Source organism: Arachis hypogaea, chromosome 20 (assembly GCF_003086295.3).
Source record: "Arachis hypogaea cultivar Tifrunner chromosome 20, arahy.Tifrunner.gnm2.J5K5, whole genome shotgun sequence".
NCBI classification, from domain to species: Eukaryota; Viridiplantae; Streptophyta; class Magnoliopsida; order Fabales; family Fabaceae; genus Arachis; species Arachis hypogaea.
The window spans coordinates 113,157,460-113,174,328 of NC_092055.1; the positions used below are offsets into that span (position 1 = coordinate 113,157,460).

The 16,869-nt window shown below is 35.0% G+C and overlaps 1 protein-coding gene across 1 annotated transcript; it reads right to left on the reverse strand.

Annotated features, from left to right (window-relative positions):
- Window positions 1-5,123: 5,123 nt before the first annotated feature.
- LOC112783301 (O-fucosyltransferase 38) lies at window positions 5,124-10,200 on the reverse strand. The gene is made up of 11 exons (XM_025826197.2): window positions 9,810-10,200; window positions 9,143-9,242; window positions 8,868-8,935; window positions 8,288-8,376; window positions 8,024-8,201; window positions 7,551-7,679; window positions 6,639-6,775; window positions 6,346-6,559; window positions 6,051-6,235; window positions 5,652-5,747; window positions 5,124-5,479 (listed from the first exon to the last, which is right to left on the reverse strand). Exons 1-11 carry the CDS (start codon window positions 10,047-10,049, stop codon window positions 5,341-5,343), a joined length of 1,575 nt encoding a protein of 524 aa, XP_025681982.1. The 5' UTR covers window positions 10,050-10,200; the 3' UTR covers window positions 5,124-5,340.
- Between the last annotated feature and the right edge of the window lie 6,669 nt (window positions 10,201-16,869).

Consider the following 16,869-nt stretch of genomic DNA (forward strand, 5'->3'; position numbering starts at 1 on the left):
CAGTGAAAATATTAATAAAATTCTAACACGTTTTTTGTCAAACAACATTAATTGTCATATCAGTATCAAAAATATATACAAAAGACAATTGCTCAACAATCTAACTTTTAGGCCTTTACTTCTTAAACCAAAAAAATTTGGTTGATGACCCAATACACTAAGAGAATTCATCCTTTAAAGCAACAAAAAATTTTTATATGCTCTTTCAAATATGAGATGTTAAAGTCGGAAAAGAACTATCAAAGACTCCCTTTTGTCATAGGTATTTTGTCTTCGTGAGACCCACCCAAGGCTTATCTTTACAGTGCAAAAATTGGCAAACCAATTTACCAAGGAGATATTGGCACAAGCAGGGTCTTTGATTTTCAAATCATCATACTTCTTCGGAGCCACTACTTTCTTCCATCTAACAAGATTAAGACTTCTGCCATCTAGTCGGCCCTTCTAGAGAAACTATCTCATCAAAGAAGATAACTTATCACTCTCCTAAATCAAAAAAGAAAAAGATAAACATGCATGATGATAGATGAGAATGGATGTCACAACCAAATTAATTAAGCAAAGTCTTCCAGCTTTATTCAAAAGTCTCTCTTTCCAACTTGCTAGTCTTCCTCTCACTTTGTCAATGACACATTGAAAAGATACTCTACTAGTAGGAGAATAATTGATATCTATACCAAAATATTTATCCAAGTCCAGAACAAATTTGATAGAGGAGACTCCCATAAAAATGCCTCTCCTACTAGCTGAAATATTCCTGGAGTAAAACGTCTTAGATTTGTCAAAATTAACTTTCATTCTAGAGGCCTTGCAAAATGTGTTCAAAGAGTGCATTATATATTTGCACCTGAGATTTAGTAACCTTACAAAATAACAATAGATCATCAACAAATATCAAATAAAAAAATTTAGGTCCCTTTGAAAATAGACACCGATTTTCAAGAATCCAAATCCACCTATTGAGAAATAAAGTAATTAAACCTCTTTATACAAACAACAAATAAATAAGGAGACATAGAATTACTCTGCCTCATACCTCTTTTGAAAGAAAAGTTATCCAATCTAATACAATTTCAAATAATAGAGAGAAGAAGCTCTAATACAAGACATAAAGAAATTAATTATGGTTACAAAAAATCTAAAAATCTATAAAGTATATTCTCTAAAAAACTTCAGTCTTTTTTATCATAAGTCTTTTCAAGATCAATTTCAAAAGGATTCACAAAGTGGAGAATTTTTTTAGTCATAATCCAGGATAAAACTACTCTATACTAACAATGTTTGCCAAGAACGGACAGAGACAATTCACCAACACTTTAGTAATGATCTTGTAAATCACATTGCATAAATTGATAGGTCTAAAACCATTTATAAAGGTAGGACTGTGAACTTCTGGGATCGAGTCACCAAGAATCTCCACAATACTAGGATTCAGCATATTCCCAGCAAAAAGCACTATTAACAATCCTCCAAATCTCAATAGTCACTATTTTTTCATATTTCTTGAAAAAATAAGTCTGAAAATCATTCGTGCCCAAAACTTTAAAAGAGCTCGTACTAAAGACACATGCTTGACTTTTGCAAAAGAGAGAGCTTCCAAAAGTCTCGCACAAGCCTCAGCGCTCAAAGTAGGAATATGAACATCACCCAAGCAGTTAACCTCAACCGTTTTTATGGTGCCAAAGAGATTCTTATAGAAAGATAGTGCCTTTTATTGCAATATCTCTGGAGCAGTAGACCAGGAACCATCCCTCACATAAAGCCCGTGAATCTTGTTATGATTTTTGCGCACTAGAATTTGAGTATGAAAGAATTTTGTATTTCTATCCCCATATTTAACTTATTATTTGCCTTGACTTCTAGTACCATAAGAGCTCTTCTTGCATCAAAATGCCATTATAATCGTCCTTTAGTTCAGCTTTTTTGACCCAAAAAGAAAAGACATCTACTACCTTCAATTGTTGGTGGGTCCCCAACTGAGTGGAGCCCACAAATTAAAAACAAAAAAAAAAAAATAAAAGAAAGAAAGTGACTTTTAGGCCATGGAGAGAGAAAGAGAGCTTCTTTCAATTATTTTTTAAAGAAAGAAAGAAAAATGAAGCAGCGCTATCGTTGAATTTAGAGGTTAAGCAGCTTGATGTGAAGACTGTATTTCTTCATGGTGACATAGATAAAAAAATTTATATAGAGCAACTGGAGGGTTTCGAAGTTAAAGGAAATGAGCACCTTGTATGCAAGTTGAAGAAGAGCTTATATGGGTTGAAGTAAGCGCCAAGGCCAAAGTACACAAAGTTTGATTCCTTCATGGAAGGTCATGGGTATAGTAAGACTTCTTCTGATCATTGTGTGTATGTTAAGAAATTCTCTGATAGTGATTTTATAATTTTTTTACTTTATGTTGATGACATGTTGATTGTTGGTCATGACACTAAGAAGATTGAAAGTTTTAAGAAAGACTTGAACAAATCCTTTACTATGAAGGATTTGGGTTTTACAAAGAAAATCCTTGGCATGAGTATCAGTCGTGACAGGAAGAATGAAAAACTGTGGTTGTCGCAGTAGAAGTATATTGAGAAGGTTTTAGAGAGGTATAGCATGAGTAATTCCAAACCTATTAGTACTCTACTTGCTAGTCATTTCAAGATGAGTTCACAGCAATGTCCAACAAGTGAGAAAGAAAAGGCATAAATGAAGAAAATTCCATATGCATTTGCAGTTGGCAGTTTGATGTATGTTTTGGTTTGCACCAGGCCGGATATTATTCATACCATTGAAGTTGTTAGTCGGTTTCTCTCTAATCCTAGCAAGGAACACTGGCAAGCAGTGAAGTGGATTCTCAAATACCTTAATGGTACTTCCAGAGTTTGTTTATGCTTTGGGAGTGGCCAACTTGTATTCGATGGTTACACAGATGCGGATATGGCTGGGGATCTTGATTCAAGAAAGTCTACTTCTGGTTATATGATGACTTTTGCAGGGGGAGCTGTGTCGTGGTAATTTTGACTTCAAAAATGTGTCGCTTTGCCCACTATAGAGGCAGAATACATTGCTGTTGTTGAATCTTCTAAGGAACTCTTATGGATAAAAAAATTTCTACAAGAGTTAGGCATCAATCAAGAGAAGTTTGTGTTATTTTGTGACAGTCAAAGTGCTATCCATCTCAGTACAAATCCAACATTTCATTCCAGATCGAAGCACATAGAGGTGAGGTATCATTCGATACGTCAAGCGGTTGAGATGAAGTCATATGCATTTGAGAAGATCCATATTAATGATAATGGTTCAGATATGATGACTAAGAGCTTACCTGCAGTGAAGTTTGATTCCTGCAAAGAAAAGGGCGGGTTTAGTGAAGCAGCCTATCCCCACTTGAGTTGGTGAGAGGTAGATTTATTGGTGAGTCCCCAACTAAGTGGAGCCCACAAGTTAAAACTAAAAAAAAGGAAACAAAAGAAAGTGGCTTTTAGGCCATGGTGAGAGAGAGAAGAAGTTTTTTTCAATTGTTTTTGAAAGAAAGAAAAATGAAGGGCCATCGTCGAAGAGAAGAAGAAATTTAGGGGAAAATGGCATGTTATTTTTTATCCGATTAAATCGGTAAACTTGATCCATTTCTTATGAAATTCTAGTATGTTATTCCTGGTATAAAGATGAACATTAGAATATAACTTGCTAGTTGTATTGTCTTTTCTTTTGTTTGATTTAAAATACCCACTTTGTGGAGGGTTTATATTGATTCCATCAGTTTTTGATGATGTATTTTGTTGATTGTTGAGACGCCCTAGTGCCACTAGGAAAATTGATTGTGTACCCATTATTTTGATAGTGAAAGATTTTATTAGACTAGGTCTTGTGAGTTTTCGTCCCTCTTTGAGAGATTTTTCCACAATAAAATTCTACTGTATAATTAATTTCTGCCATTATATTTGCTATTTAAAGTATTTTTGGTATTACCTATTTAATCACACAAATGATCAAAAAATTATTTTTAATACTTCTACTGTTAGACAAATTTTATTGAACCTAGATTTTCCCAACACCAATCTCTACTAAATCATGTTAATTTATTTCTCAAGCTTCCTCTTCCTGACAAAAATATTTCCAAACACTTTTGAGTTAAATTCCATCAGTCTGTCAATAATTCCCCTAGAATCATGATTCCAATCTTTGTGAACAACATATTTGTAGGATGGATGGGTTGCCCACGTTAAAAACATGCCCCGTTAAAGACATAATATGCTTATTTTAAATTATTTATTATGCCCATTTATTATTTTCTTTGTTTTTGAAAATACAGAAATTTTTGAAAAAATACAAAAAAAAAAAATTGACAATTTATATTTTTATGTTTCTCACCTTTTTGTTTTTTATTTCTTTTTTTTTTAAAAAAAGAAAAAGAAATAAAAGCTGAAAAGCACAAAAAAAGATAAAAGAAAACATAAAAGAAAAATTGCATATAACTGATTTTTTGGAGAAACTTTTTTTTTTGTAAAGAATAATGTTTGTTAAAGAATGAAGATTATAATTAATTTTTGAGAAAAATAACATTGTATATGATGTCTTTAATTTCTTTTGTTTTCTTTTTCTATTGTAAAGAGTGCAATCTTAACTATTCACCATTATTTCACCTAATTTTCCTATTCACATAGCATTATTCTATTTTTGGATGTATCTTTTTTAGGTTTTTTGGGATAATTGATTGAACAATAAATAAATGGTTTAGCATAGCACTATTTCCTTTTTCGGTGTGATTATGTTTCTCATGTTTATTACTTCTTATCACTGATATGGTACTAGTTTCAAATTAGACTCTTTTATTATAACGAATCAGAATACTATCTATAGCTCAAGTGAATTAGTGAATGGATATCTTTATTCTTTAAGTTGGATAATGATTAAAATATTTTAAAACAAAAATTGTGACACGTCTTGTTGAATACAGATAGAATGGAATAATCCGCAGATTTTAACAAGACACCTTAAAGTCTTAAACCTATACTCTGCTTACTCCTTGCCAGAAGACTACAACAGTAGGTAGTAAAAAATAATGTAGTTTTAACCTTGAACTAAAATATAGCGTCATACGGAGTCACGGACAGTGTACAATCAGTAAAACAACAACAAAATTTGAAAATAAAAATCCTGAGCTCGTTAAGAATTAAGTTGAATTGTTAGAACACTGCTAAATTGCCAAGCAGACTACTGTAGAACTCAGAAGAGGAACCAAGCGTATCAGAAAATTGGTAATTGGTAATTACAGAGTCAATAAAGAAAAGGAATGTACAAAATAACTGTTTCCTACAAAAATTCTATACTGACATTAAAGTATGGTTTCGTATTCATTCATGTAATTTCCAGTTTGCTTCTAGAACCACATATACACTCGGGGTATGGATTTTCATAAAAGGACTCTTCAGTCCTAAAACGTGCTCGTCCTTTAATTCCTGCCGGGGAACCTAACCTTCTCCTTGGAGCTCCTTGCCTACACATGATTTCATGAAAGATAAGAACAAGTGATATAAAAGACTGAATGGAAAGAAAAATAATCAGTTATCTTGCGGAAATATCTCTAAATTAAGGAAATATTAATTGAAACCAGTTTTGACTTCTAACTATCATGCCGTTAAAGGTCACAAAGTCGGGTAGAAAGTCACCTGTTCTTGTGCATCTGCTGCACAAGATGTGCTAATTCTGCTCCTTCTTTTAGCTCTCCAGTCTCCAGCTTATCGAAAATTTCAACGAGTCCTTTCCTGATTATTTTTTTATAAAAAGAAGAAAAAAGGGAAAGTTACCAATAGCGAACAAGAAAATCACTAGTGTGAAAGCCTTTCCCTTCACATAAGCAAGCAAAATCCAAATAGAAGGCAAGCTGAACTTTCACAGCCAATATATATATATATATATACGTCAAATAATTAGAATGAACCCAAACAAACAGAACAGCAGAAGAGATTATAAGAATTCAGGTCATGCAATCAATAAAGAGAGGAAGCAGGTCCATTTTATTGAGCCCAAGAAGAACTTGTTACAATTATAACTTCTCAAATCCATACCTGTCTGGATTGATTGTCTTTCGATGACCTAAAAATCTGCGGTGTCCCTCAACCGCTCTTGCCATATTTCCTGCATGTGATGGAACAAATACATCACTCTCTACACAGATTATGTAGTCCAGTGCAGCAGTCTGGGATGCATGATTGGTGAAAGCTTTCAGCTCTTCAGGTGTCGCAAGGGATTCCTGTTATCATTTATTAATCAATTGAACAGGTCAGTATTAAACTTCACCAGTAGATTATGCGCCACTGAACTATTTGTTGATACAATCAGACGACAAAATTACTAACAAACCTTAAAGACTAAATTGGGGAAGCGGGACGATAGCTCTGCAAGATGAGTGTTACCACCATAGATCTCCCCAGCTGCAATGTATATTGGTGTTGAAGGGGGGAAGCCAAGAGCTTGTAGAAAAACACCCACCTCCTTGGGTGTCAATGGACAAAATCCTCCAATTCTCTGTTCCGTTGAATTGATCTTCTTTACTTTCCAATAATTTGTATTCTCCCTAAAAGAATTGAAAAATAAATATTCTAAACATGAGGGTATATTTCAAATAAATGGCAGCATTAAATAGCAAATCTCACCTCAAAACTCTCAGCTCTTCAGACTCTGCATCTGTCAGACCATACGTACAACCAGTAAAAGACAGCATGTCTTTCTCATATCTCAGATGAAGAGCAATATATCTTCCCCCGCGTGATCTTAGTCGATCCACCAACCTCTGTTTTTTCACCGTCATGTATGCTCAGAACCTATTTTACCAGGAAGCCCCATGTAGACCTCTTAAATGCATCAAAAAGTGAATGATATGGTAATCCCGGTACCACATGCATCATACTTTTAGTATGGTATACAGAAAACATTGGACTCTGTTTACATGGATTTGAACCTAACAACTTTTCAGCTTTCAAAATATGTAAACATCCAAAACAATAATATAATACTTCTCATACAAAATTATTCTAATAGTTGCCAGTGAGAGATATGCCAAACTCATAACACCGAACTTTCAGACTTACACTACCAATATTTACTTCAGCACATCTCTATGTACCCCCAAATGCTCTATAAATCAAAACTTTCCTACTTGACGGCTGATTCACATGAGATTTGTAAATACTTTTATTTTAAAAATGAAAAAGGACCAATAGTCCACATACTATTCACTCGATCTCCTTTCAAGTTGTATCTAATACGATCATCAATTCATATCTGCTTGGGAAAATTTTTAATTCTTGTGTTTTCACATACCATTCTTTTTTGGTTTTTTTTGTTTTCTGTCTAAGATGTTCCATTCAAATCCTACAATTTGGTCCATGATTAAGACAATGAAGGGGGAAAAATCACCATTAATCACGCCTATATTGTCTTCAATTTCCATTACAATATCCAGTAAATCCAGCAATATGATGCAAATGTTATATTTTTATGAAGTATTTAGCATTCTATGATTTTTTAATAAAAAATAAAATAAATAAAGAAAGAAGAAGTCAAACCTTTCCTAAATCTTCAATGGGAGGAGAGAACCGAAGTGCCTGGTACATTGCACGGCATCTCAACCTCTGGATATCCAGAGGAAGATCATTGTTTGCAAGTCGAGAATCAGATTTTGCAACATGTATCACCTGCAAAAAAGATATTGGCATACAACTATAATCCATTTTTTATTTCAACCGTGTAATGACAGCTTAAACATCACAAAGGTCAGAACTTCTTTAAATCATTGCAATATGACTTCACTCTAATCATATGAAATATACAGCCTAGCATTCTCTGACTAATATTCTTCCAATATATATTACAATTTACAAAATGTTATGCAAAACAAAACAATTTAAAATTTCACAGGGTGATCAGATATTTAACATGCAAAAATATGTTTACTCAATTAACATATCTTGCAAGGAAGTATTCTGCAGAAAATGAGAATGACCCTAAATATTAGTTTATCTAGGATAAACTTTAGTACCTGATAGTCATTCCATAACCTTTTCATCTCTTCATAGTAACCCACACCAGACCAGGAAGTGAAGTGTTTTCTGGCCCGGGGGCCAGCTTCCAGATTCTTGGGAAGTTCCTTGACAATTCTGATATCTCTTTTCAGGGAATCAATGAAATGATCCTCATCAAATACATCTGAAAATACACTGCACACACCCAATAATGAAGACAATCTTGGAAGAGAGTATAATAGGCATTTAAAGAACCAAATGATGCTGTAATAGAAAACTACCTTGAGTCTTGCCAGAACGAACGTTTATCCAATTGAGGGATGACTAAAGTTGCATTCATTATATGTGCCACAGCTACCATGTCTGATATCTGGGCGGAAAAAGACGGGTTACTTAAGTTCCAAATCAGGAGGTAGAATAACAGTTCAGATTTACACAAAATTGCCACCCAATTGCTAAGAAGATGGCATGAATGCTTTGCAAACTGAAATGCATAAAGATAACACAGAATGATAAATTAAAAACCTTAAACTGCCATTCACCATATACCATGCTTAATATCTAACAGTCTAAATGAACAAATGAATGAAAAGGAAACCAAACTGTTCAAATTTACAAAAGGAAAATGATACTTAAAGAGAGAGAGAGAGAAATAAACATCAAATTCCCAGGTTCTGGTGCCAAAAGTAGTAACCCAAACACCTATTCAGATACAAGAAAGTTAAAATAGCAAATCTTCAATTGCATATGTATTTATGTACTAAAGTTTGAAATTATCATACATACAATTATAGGCAGAAGAGCATGAATTTCATTAGTTTCCATTTACAGGACTTTACAAGAAAGTAAGCAGTCACTTACACCAGTTCGCATTTGATTTAGTCCACCATTGCTTCTCACGGTAAGATAGCCATCAAATCCTTGGGAACCTATGACAGGGTAACATATTTAACAGAACAGAGGAGTGAGGGAAGATGCAGTAAACAGTTGCAGCAAAGGTAAGCTCTGGTTGAAAAGACAAATGCATATGTACTTGAGGTAGCTAAAAGGAGAAGTTGAAATAAAAGGAGGGCCAGAAAATACTTGAACAAATAAGAAGCGGTGTAATATGAATAAGTGTAACAAGCATCAGGAACCTTTATATTTAGCAGTTGGCTTGAGACAGCTGTGCAAGGCATGGCTGAAAGGAGAATCCCAAAGTTGCTCCTGGTACTGGTACTTGCTTGAATCCTGCAACTGTAGCAAACAATGAAAAGAATAAAAACACATGCTAAAAGCTTGAACTGTTAATCATCATAGCTAGAACGAACAAGACATCCTTACATCACGCATCAGAAAAATGAACCCTCAATCTTTAAGACATTTTGAACTCAAAACAGTTATAGTAAAAAAATTTCAAGTTAGATTTTGAAAATAAACAAATAAATACAGGCAGCAATTTTCTTAAATTAAGCTGTTAGTTACTAATCATACTGTCAACTAGCAAGCGATAAACCTCTAGTCTTAATCTAAAATCTAAATGACTATCACATATAGAAATCAAGTATTGAATGCCACAGCTACTTAAATTCCATATGGCAGAGTAGAATTGAAATCTAGATTTGATCAAATCTTGAGTAGTGAGATTCACAAACGAATAATTAAGATTATCGTACAAAGCTAGAAGGAGCATAGTAACTGCAAGGAAACAAAGTCCACATACACAACCACAGCATCAGATTAAGATTTCTAGCAGTGAATCAGGGAATCAAACATGCGAATTTCTTTCAATTGAAGCAAAAAAGAGAGAGAATAGATTGGGACCTGGGGAGATCTCGATCTAGATCTCGATTGGGATTGGGAGTGAGGGTGAGGAAGGTGATGTTGGTGTTCGTCGGGGACGAAATGCCTGAGGTAGAAGAGGAAGAGGAAGAAGGAGAAGGCGAAAATGAAGAAAGTGTAGAAAGTGATGGCGCTGCCGCACAGTTTCCTTGCTCGGAATCTTGACGCCAACAAGCTGCTGGAGCCGTGTGAGGGGTGCGAGTGCAAACCCCTGTTTACCATCTCTCTCTCGCCCCACTTCGCTGCTTTCTTTCTTCTTCTGCACACTCACAGTCAATACATGGCGGTGCGGGTAATTAACCTCTATCAAATTAAACCTGTAAGACTAACAACTTTTATCGTGTTCTAAAACAATATACGAATTAATTTTTTTTTTGTACAAATGAGTTAATCGTATTTTAAAACTAATTTATAAATGAAAAAGTACAGGGAATGAAAATAGTGAATAATAAAATTAAAAAAGAAAATTTAAAATCAAAATATGAAATCAGATGATTAATTATTTTTTAATAATTTTAAATTTTAAATTTTTAAAAAATAAGAATTTACAAATAGTGCAGTTACACCCATGATCATTTGTAACTGCCTTGCTCTATTTGTGAATTGCGTTTTGCAACCCAGCCGCCCATTATTTTCTCCTCTCGTCAGTCCGACGTTGCCCAGTCGCAGTCGCAGCCGACGCCGCCTACTTCTACGCCAACGTCCAAGCAGGCTCCTCCTTCGCGTACATTGTATTTTTCGCACAGCCCACCAACGTGCCGACCATGCAGGCCCCCCGCAGTCCACCGTGTCTGCCATCGCAGCCTCTTCATCTGCGATAGATCCGTCTAAATACAGGAGACATTTACGACTGCTGTTTCATACTATTTCAGAGGGCAATTGCAATATACTGGTGCAACAATCCAACCGGGTAAGCGTTCAAATGGTTTTCTTTGATGCGAATATTTGGATTACGCGACTAAGGGAGCTTGATCATGGTTGCTTCTTCTGTTCATTCAACTCCTTCTTCTTCTACTTCAATGGGCAATTTAGGATTATCATTTTAGTAGGTATACGAATGGTTATTTTAATTCGTGTGTAGATGATTATTTTGATTGGATTGTGTTTAGTTATGTATGATTAAAATATGTTGGATGTTCAATTCATTAGGTATGCGGATAATTATTTTAATCCTTAAGTGGATGGTTATTTTTACTAGGGATGAGCGACGCCGGTGGCAGTGTGTAGCAAGCTAAGCAGCAACGACGAAGTGGGATGATTATTGATGAAGATGGGATGACAGCTGGTTGGAAAAGAAGAGAGTATTGTAGTAAAATGCTTTGATATATTAGAATTTGGGATGATTATTTTTTTGGAATAACTAAATAGATTTTTTTATTTAGATTTTTTGCGGAATGTTTTTTATTTTTTATATGTATTGAGCTAAATTTGTAGCCCATTGTTCACATTATTTAGATTTTTCATTGCCTCTAGCAGAGTTGTATATTTTATTTTGAAATAGAATATTCCATTAAACCCCTTGTCTTTGTCCTATCATAACCTTAATTACAAAATTAAAAATGATATATCAATCCAAACTGAAAGGATAAAAAAAATTATAAAAACTTAATTACAAATTTAGTAAAATTTTAAGGACTCACAAAGTAATTAAATTTAATATTTATAAAAAATAATTTCATGCATTACATGAAATAATAAACTTGTTTGTAATATTTGTAATGTCAATCATGTTAAGTATATACTAAAATTAGCTACTAGTATAAAATACGTACTAGGATATAAAATATATATTAAAAATGAGTTAAATAACATATGTATTTATCTATAAATACATTGGTCTCTAATTTTAATAATTGATTTTGGTATATAAATAACATTTTTATTGTAATATATGTAGTAGACACCTGAAATTAATAGTTTGTAACATTTTTTCATCCTATTAATAAATGATTTTTATCATGATTAATTTTAATTCAGTTGATTAAACTGATAAAAAATATATTTATAAATAGTTACATAGTGTTTTATCGATTGTTAGCAAATCAAAAGTGGTTTGATATCTAGTGGTTTGGAAGCGAAGCCTATTCCTCTGTGAGTACCAGTTTTCTAAAGTGCATCAAAGGACATTTTTTATTGAACAAAATTAAAAGAAATATGAAAGATAAACAAAATAAACTTTAAAAATAAACTGACTGAATTTGAAATAAATTGTATTAAATTTAAATGAAACAGTAGAATGCCTTCGACTAGATCAAAGAATTTTTGAAATTGAAAATAAAGTTCTGAAACGTAAAATTAAACAAGGAAACTAAATGTTGCTTGAAAGATAAATTTGTAAGAAAAGTAAAGGTTACAGGAAATATAAATGAAAATTTAAAAACGTCGAATGAACTTTACAAAAAAATGACTTGAATGCAGACTCAGAAAGTCTCTGGTCTAAACACCGTAAAATTAGCGAATAATTAATTTATAATAAAAGAAATTAGAAATGAGAATTTTATAGTTTAATTGGATAGAGCTAATTAAAATAAGAATTTTGACACTAATTTTAAAGAATTTGGCCCAAAATTGGGTCAAATGGATTGAATCGGTCAAATCGGGCCCCGTCGGCCCAACCAACTCATTAAACAAAATGAGCTGAAGCTCATTCTCTCCCCTTCGATCCTCATGCACGCTGGGAAACATTTTGGAAAGGGGGAAGAGCAAGAAGCAATCCCAAACCCTTCATTTTCATTCAAATTCACACAACTCCTCACTCCGAGCTCTGATCGCCGCACCATTTGCAGCCACGCGTCCAGGCATCCAGCACGTCGAGCTCTACAAAGCCCGATAACCAATTTCAGTAAGAAACCCCGATTCCATCTCAACCTCTCATTCCTTTTATTTTTGAAATTTTGGAGTTTTGGTTGTTAAAATTCGATGTCTTGATGTTTAGGCCCAAATTAGCTTGAGGAATTTGTGGGTCTTTGTTCAATCAAGACACATATAAGGTGAAGACTCTCAAAATCTTGCAAATTCTTAGCTTATGTGAGTTGGGTATTGAATTTGGTATATAAGTGTGGTAATGTGAATTAAGTGTGTAAGTATATAAATTGGATGCTTGGTGGAGTCTTGGGTGTCATTGCTTTGGATTCTTGGGCTGAATTTTGGACATTTGGTGGTGCCCTTTGGGTTATACGAGGAAATCGACCAAGGTATGATTTAGGTTTCTCGTATTTAATATATAATGTCTCATAAAAACTTAGGCTAGGTGACTATAGGATAGGTGTAAATGTGTAAGTATGTTAATTGTTTAGTACTTTTAATGATATGACTTGATATATGGATTGAGAATTTGTTGGTGCTTATTGATTATGATGAAAATAGAATGATAAATGATGGTTTGATGATGATTGATAAGTTGATAATAATGAATATGTATATATGATGGTATGTTGATGGTTGCTGGCATAATTGTGAAGCTTATGTTTGGGAGTTTTGTGAAAGTGAGGTATGGTGGATGATGGAAGGGTACGATATTGTATTAATATGATATGGTGTAATGTGTTGATGACTATAGGTACAAAATGTTGAGGTTTGAGTTTGATTTCTAATGAAAACAGAGGTTAAGGTTTTTTTTGTGTAAAATTGATTTTTGGTCAAACTTTGGCGAGCCATAACTTGGCTTTCAGACCCCCAAATTGTTTCAAACTTATTTCATATGAAATTGGGTCCGTGAAGTTTACGCTGTTTGAAGAACAGATGAAAATGTTTTAAAACGAGGAAGTTATGCACGTTGGAATTTCGATATGTAAAGCTGAAATTCTACAGACTTAGCCATTTTTGACTGATCTGCACTGTATGCGTATGCAGACCCTTCCGTACGCGAAGGGTCATCTCTGTCTGGCATGTATGCGTACGCGAGCATGTGTATGCATACGCATCATGGGCAAAAGAGACGCTTGCGTACGTGAGCATGGGAATTCATACGCGGACGGTAGATTCTGTCCAGCGTACATGCATACGCGGACAAGGTAATCCGTACGCATAATGGGCAAAACTGCACTCCCATGCGTACACGTGACCCCTATTTCAGCAAACATAGATTTTTTTAAAAGCTTAATTTCAAATCTCTAAACCTCTATTTTCTTTCTTTTAGCCCTAGATCTAATAGTATGCCTAATAATGAGATGGAGATAGAAAAGGGTTGATGAAGATAATGATATTAACGTATGATGGTAATTGAATTTGAATGAATTGAATGAGATAGAGGTGCCAGATCCCTCTTGCCATTTAATTTCCATTTTTGTTACTTTAATTGCTTTCATTTGATTCCTTGCATGCTTATTTACTTTCTTGCTATTTACATTTCTTTCCTCTTGCAATCAAAACCCCCTTACTCCATAGCCAATAATTGAGCACTCTATTACAATTCCTAGGGAGAACGACCCGAGGTTCAATACTCTCGGTTTTTGATATTGGTTTGCCGTATGACAACCTTTATTTAAACTTTGATGTGGGGATTTGATTTCCAGTTTGGACTATGTTATCAACGAAGAAGCTCTTTTCTATATTGAGAAATTCCGAATCGGCATAAATCCTACGCGTCAAGTTTTTGGCGTCGTTGCCGAGGAGTTACAATGGTGTTATGTTATTGGCTATTGTGAATATGTTAATATGTAAATAGCTTGCTTCTTTTTGGTTGTTTACTTGCTTTTGTTAGTTGTTATGAGTTTGTTTTAATTACTTCTTGATAGTTTTTGTTTTTAATTTCTCCTATTTTCTATGAATTCTCACCCTTTTGGCTTGGAGTTTGGTTGTTATGACGTTGTAAGAAGTGAGGACCTCAATGATGGAATGTATCATGGAGTGTAGGATCAATTGAGTGAGGAGCCATATGCTTATAGGCAACCCTCTTGGCAACAATCTTCTCAATATCCTTATAGCTACTATCCACCTCTTGATGCATACCAATACAATCCAAACCCTCAACATTATGGTCAACTTTACTCACAAGCCACATCACACTATCACCAAACACCTCCACATGAGGCTAACCTATACCCACCATACCATCAACCTTATGTGCCTCATGAACAACCTTATGAACCACACTTAGAACCACCACAATTCCAACATCAATACCCCACACCACCTCAATACCCTCATCAATATCAACCACCTTCAACATATGAGGACCTTCTCTCACATAATGAACCTTATTTTTTCCCACAACCTTCAACAGAGGAAGCACTCCAATTATTCCTTCAAGAGCAAGAAGAGTACCAAAAGAGCCAAAAAATATCATGGCTACCTTAGCCGGAGCTCTATCTCACCTAGCCTCACTACACTCTTCAAATAATTCAAGCACTTCCATGGATGAAAGTGAAGAATCAACTTTAATTGAAGCATGTGGAGTGGAAGAGAGCTTGGAACTACAAGAAAAAGAAGAGGAATTGAAGTATGAGTTGCAAGGGGAGGAGGTTGAGATCAAGGGATTGGAAGAAGTGGTTGAATAGTTTGAACAAGTTGAACAAGAAAACAAGCTTGAGCAAGCTTGTCAAGAGGTGGAGATCATACAAGAAGTACCATCCACTCCATCATTTAAGTGGGTATAATCCTTAACCTTAAGCTTCATTATCCCACTTGAATATGGTCTGATTGAAAATGATAGACAACTTAGGAATCTTTGTGGATTAGAAAGTAAGAAGGAGTTAGGTAGTGGGTGGAAACATGATCCTAGGCTAATTGAGGTTGAACCTTTGAAGATTGGTTTCAATGGTTGGTGTAATTTGCAATTGGATGGATCTCGGAGGATGTTTGGGTGTTTAAGTGAGAGTTCTAATTGCTTGCCACCCGGATGAAATCACATGAGCCAACAAAAAGATCGGGTGTACAAAATTTGTAATTCCGGAGGCAATTGGAAATGCAAACATTGGTGGGGATACAAGGAGGAATTCAAGCACAAGCTACCATAGCAAGGGCATCCCCCAATTGTCCAACTTAAGGACAATAAATAAAAGTGTTAGGTGGGTGACACCCCATCATGGTAACACCTTTCTAACCATCTTTTTGTATATAGTTTTAATTCATTGTATTTTGTTTCTTTTAGCTAGCTTAGAGTTAGTTTAATTGTTTCTTTTTGTATGGATCATGTATTTGTGAAATTCTAGGTGTTTTGGGATTGAAACCCTTTGTTTGGATCAAGATTGGTGCCTTAGAATTCTAAATTTTTTTTGGAAAAACAGAGTAACGTGCGTATGCACACACCTGTGGCGTACGCACACCTCCCCCAAAATTAGCATTTTGTGCGTACGCACCTAGCTGTGCGGACGCACACTCATTAACACCCCCTCTGTTGGGAGCGCTCGCACGCACTTGTGCGTCACACCCCAGCCTTCTACCTTCTTTGTGCATACGCACACCTATGTGCGTATGCACACATGATTCATTTTCAAAAAAAAAAAAAAACACTTAGTGTGCGTACGCACAAACCGGTTCTCACCTTCTGCCGGGAGTGCTCGCACATGCTTGTGCGTGCGCATGATAAACCATTATTTTATGGTTTATCTTGTGCTAAATTGAGTGGTTTTTATCAATTCTTTGCATACTTATTCATACAATTTGCATAGTTTTACAAATCCTTCCCAATTTTGTTCTATGATTAAAAACTTGCTTCCTAAGCCTTTAAATTGTCAATTTTTAATGTCCTTTTATACCATTCGATGTCGTGATCTGTGTGTTAAGTGTTTTCAGGCTATATAGGGCAGGAATGGCTTAGAGGATGGAGAGGGAGCTTGCAAAAAATGAAAGGAACACAAGAAACAAAGGAGATGACCAGCGAAGATCGACGCGCACGCATGGCTCACGCGTGCACGTGACTTGAAGCTTTTCACAACGATGCATACGCGTGCCTGACAAGCAAAGTTGCACAGCGATACGTACGCGTGAATGACGCGTACGTGTGACATGCGCAGAACACCATCGACGCGTACGCGTGACGTGCGCCACGTACAGATATTGCAGAAGACACTGGGGGCGATTTTAGGCTGGTTTTGGACCT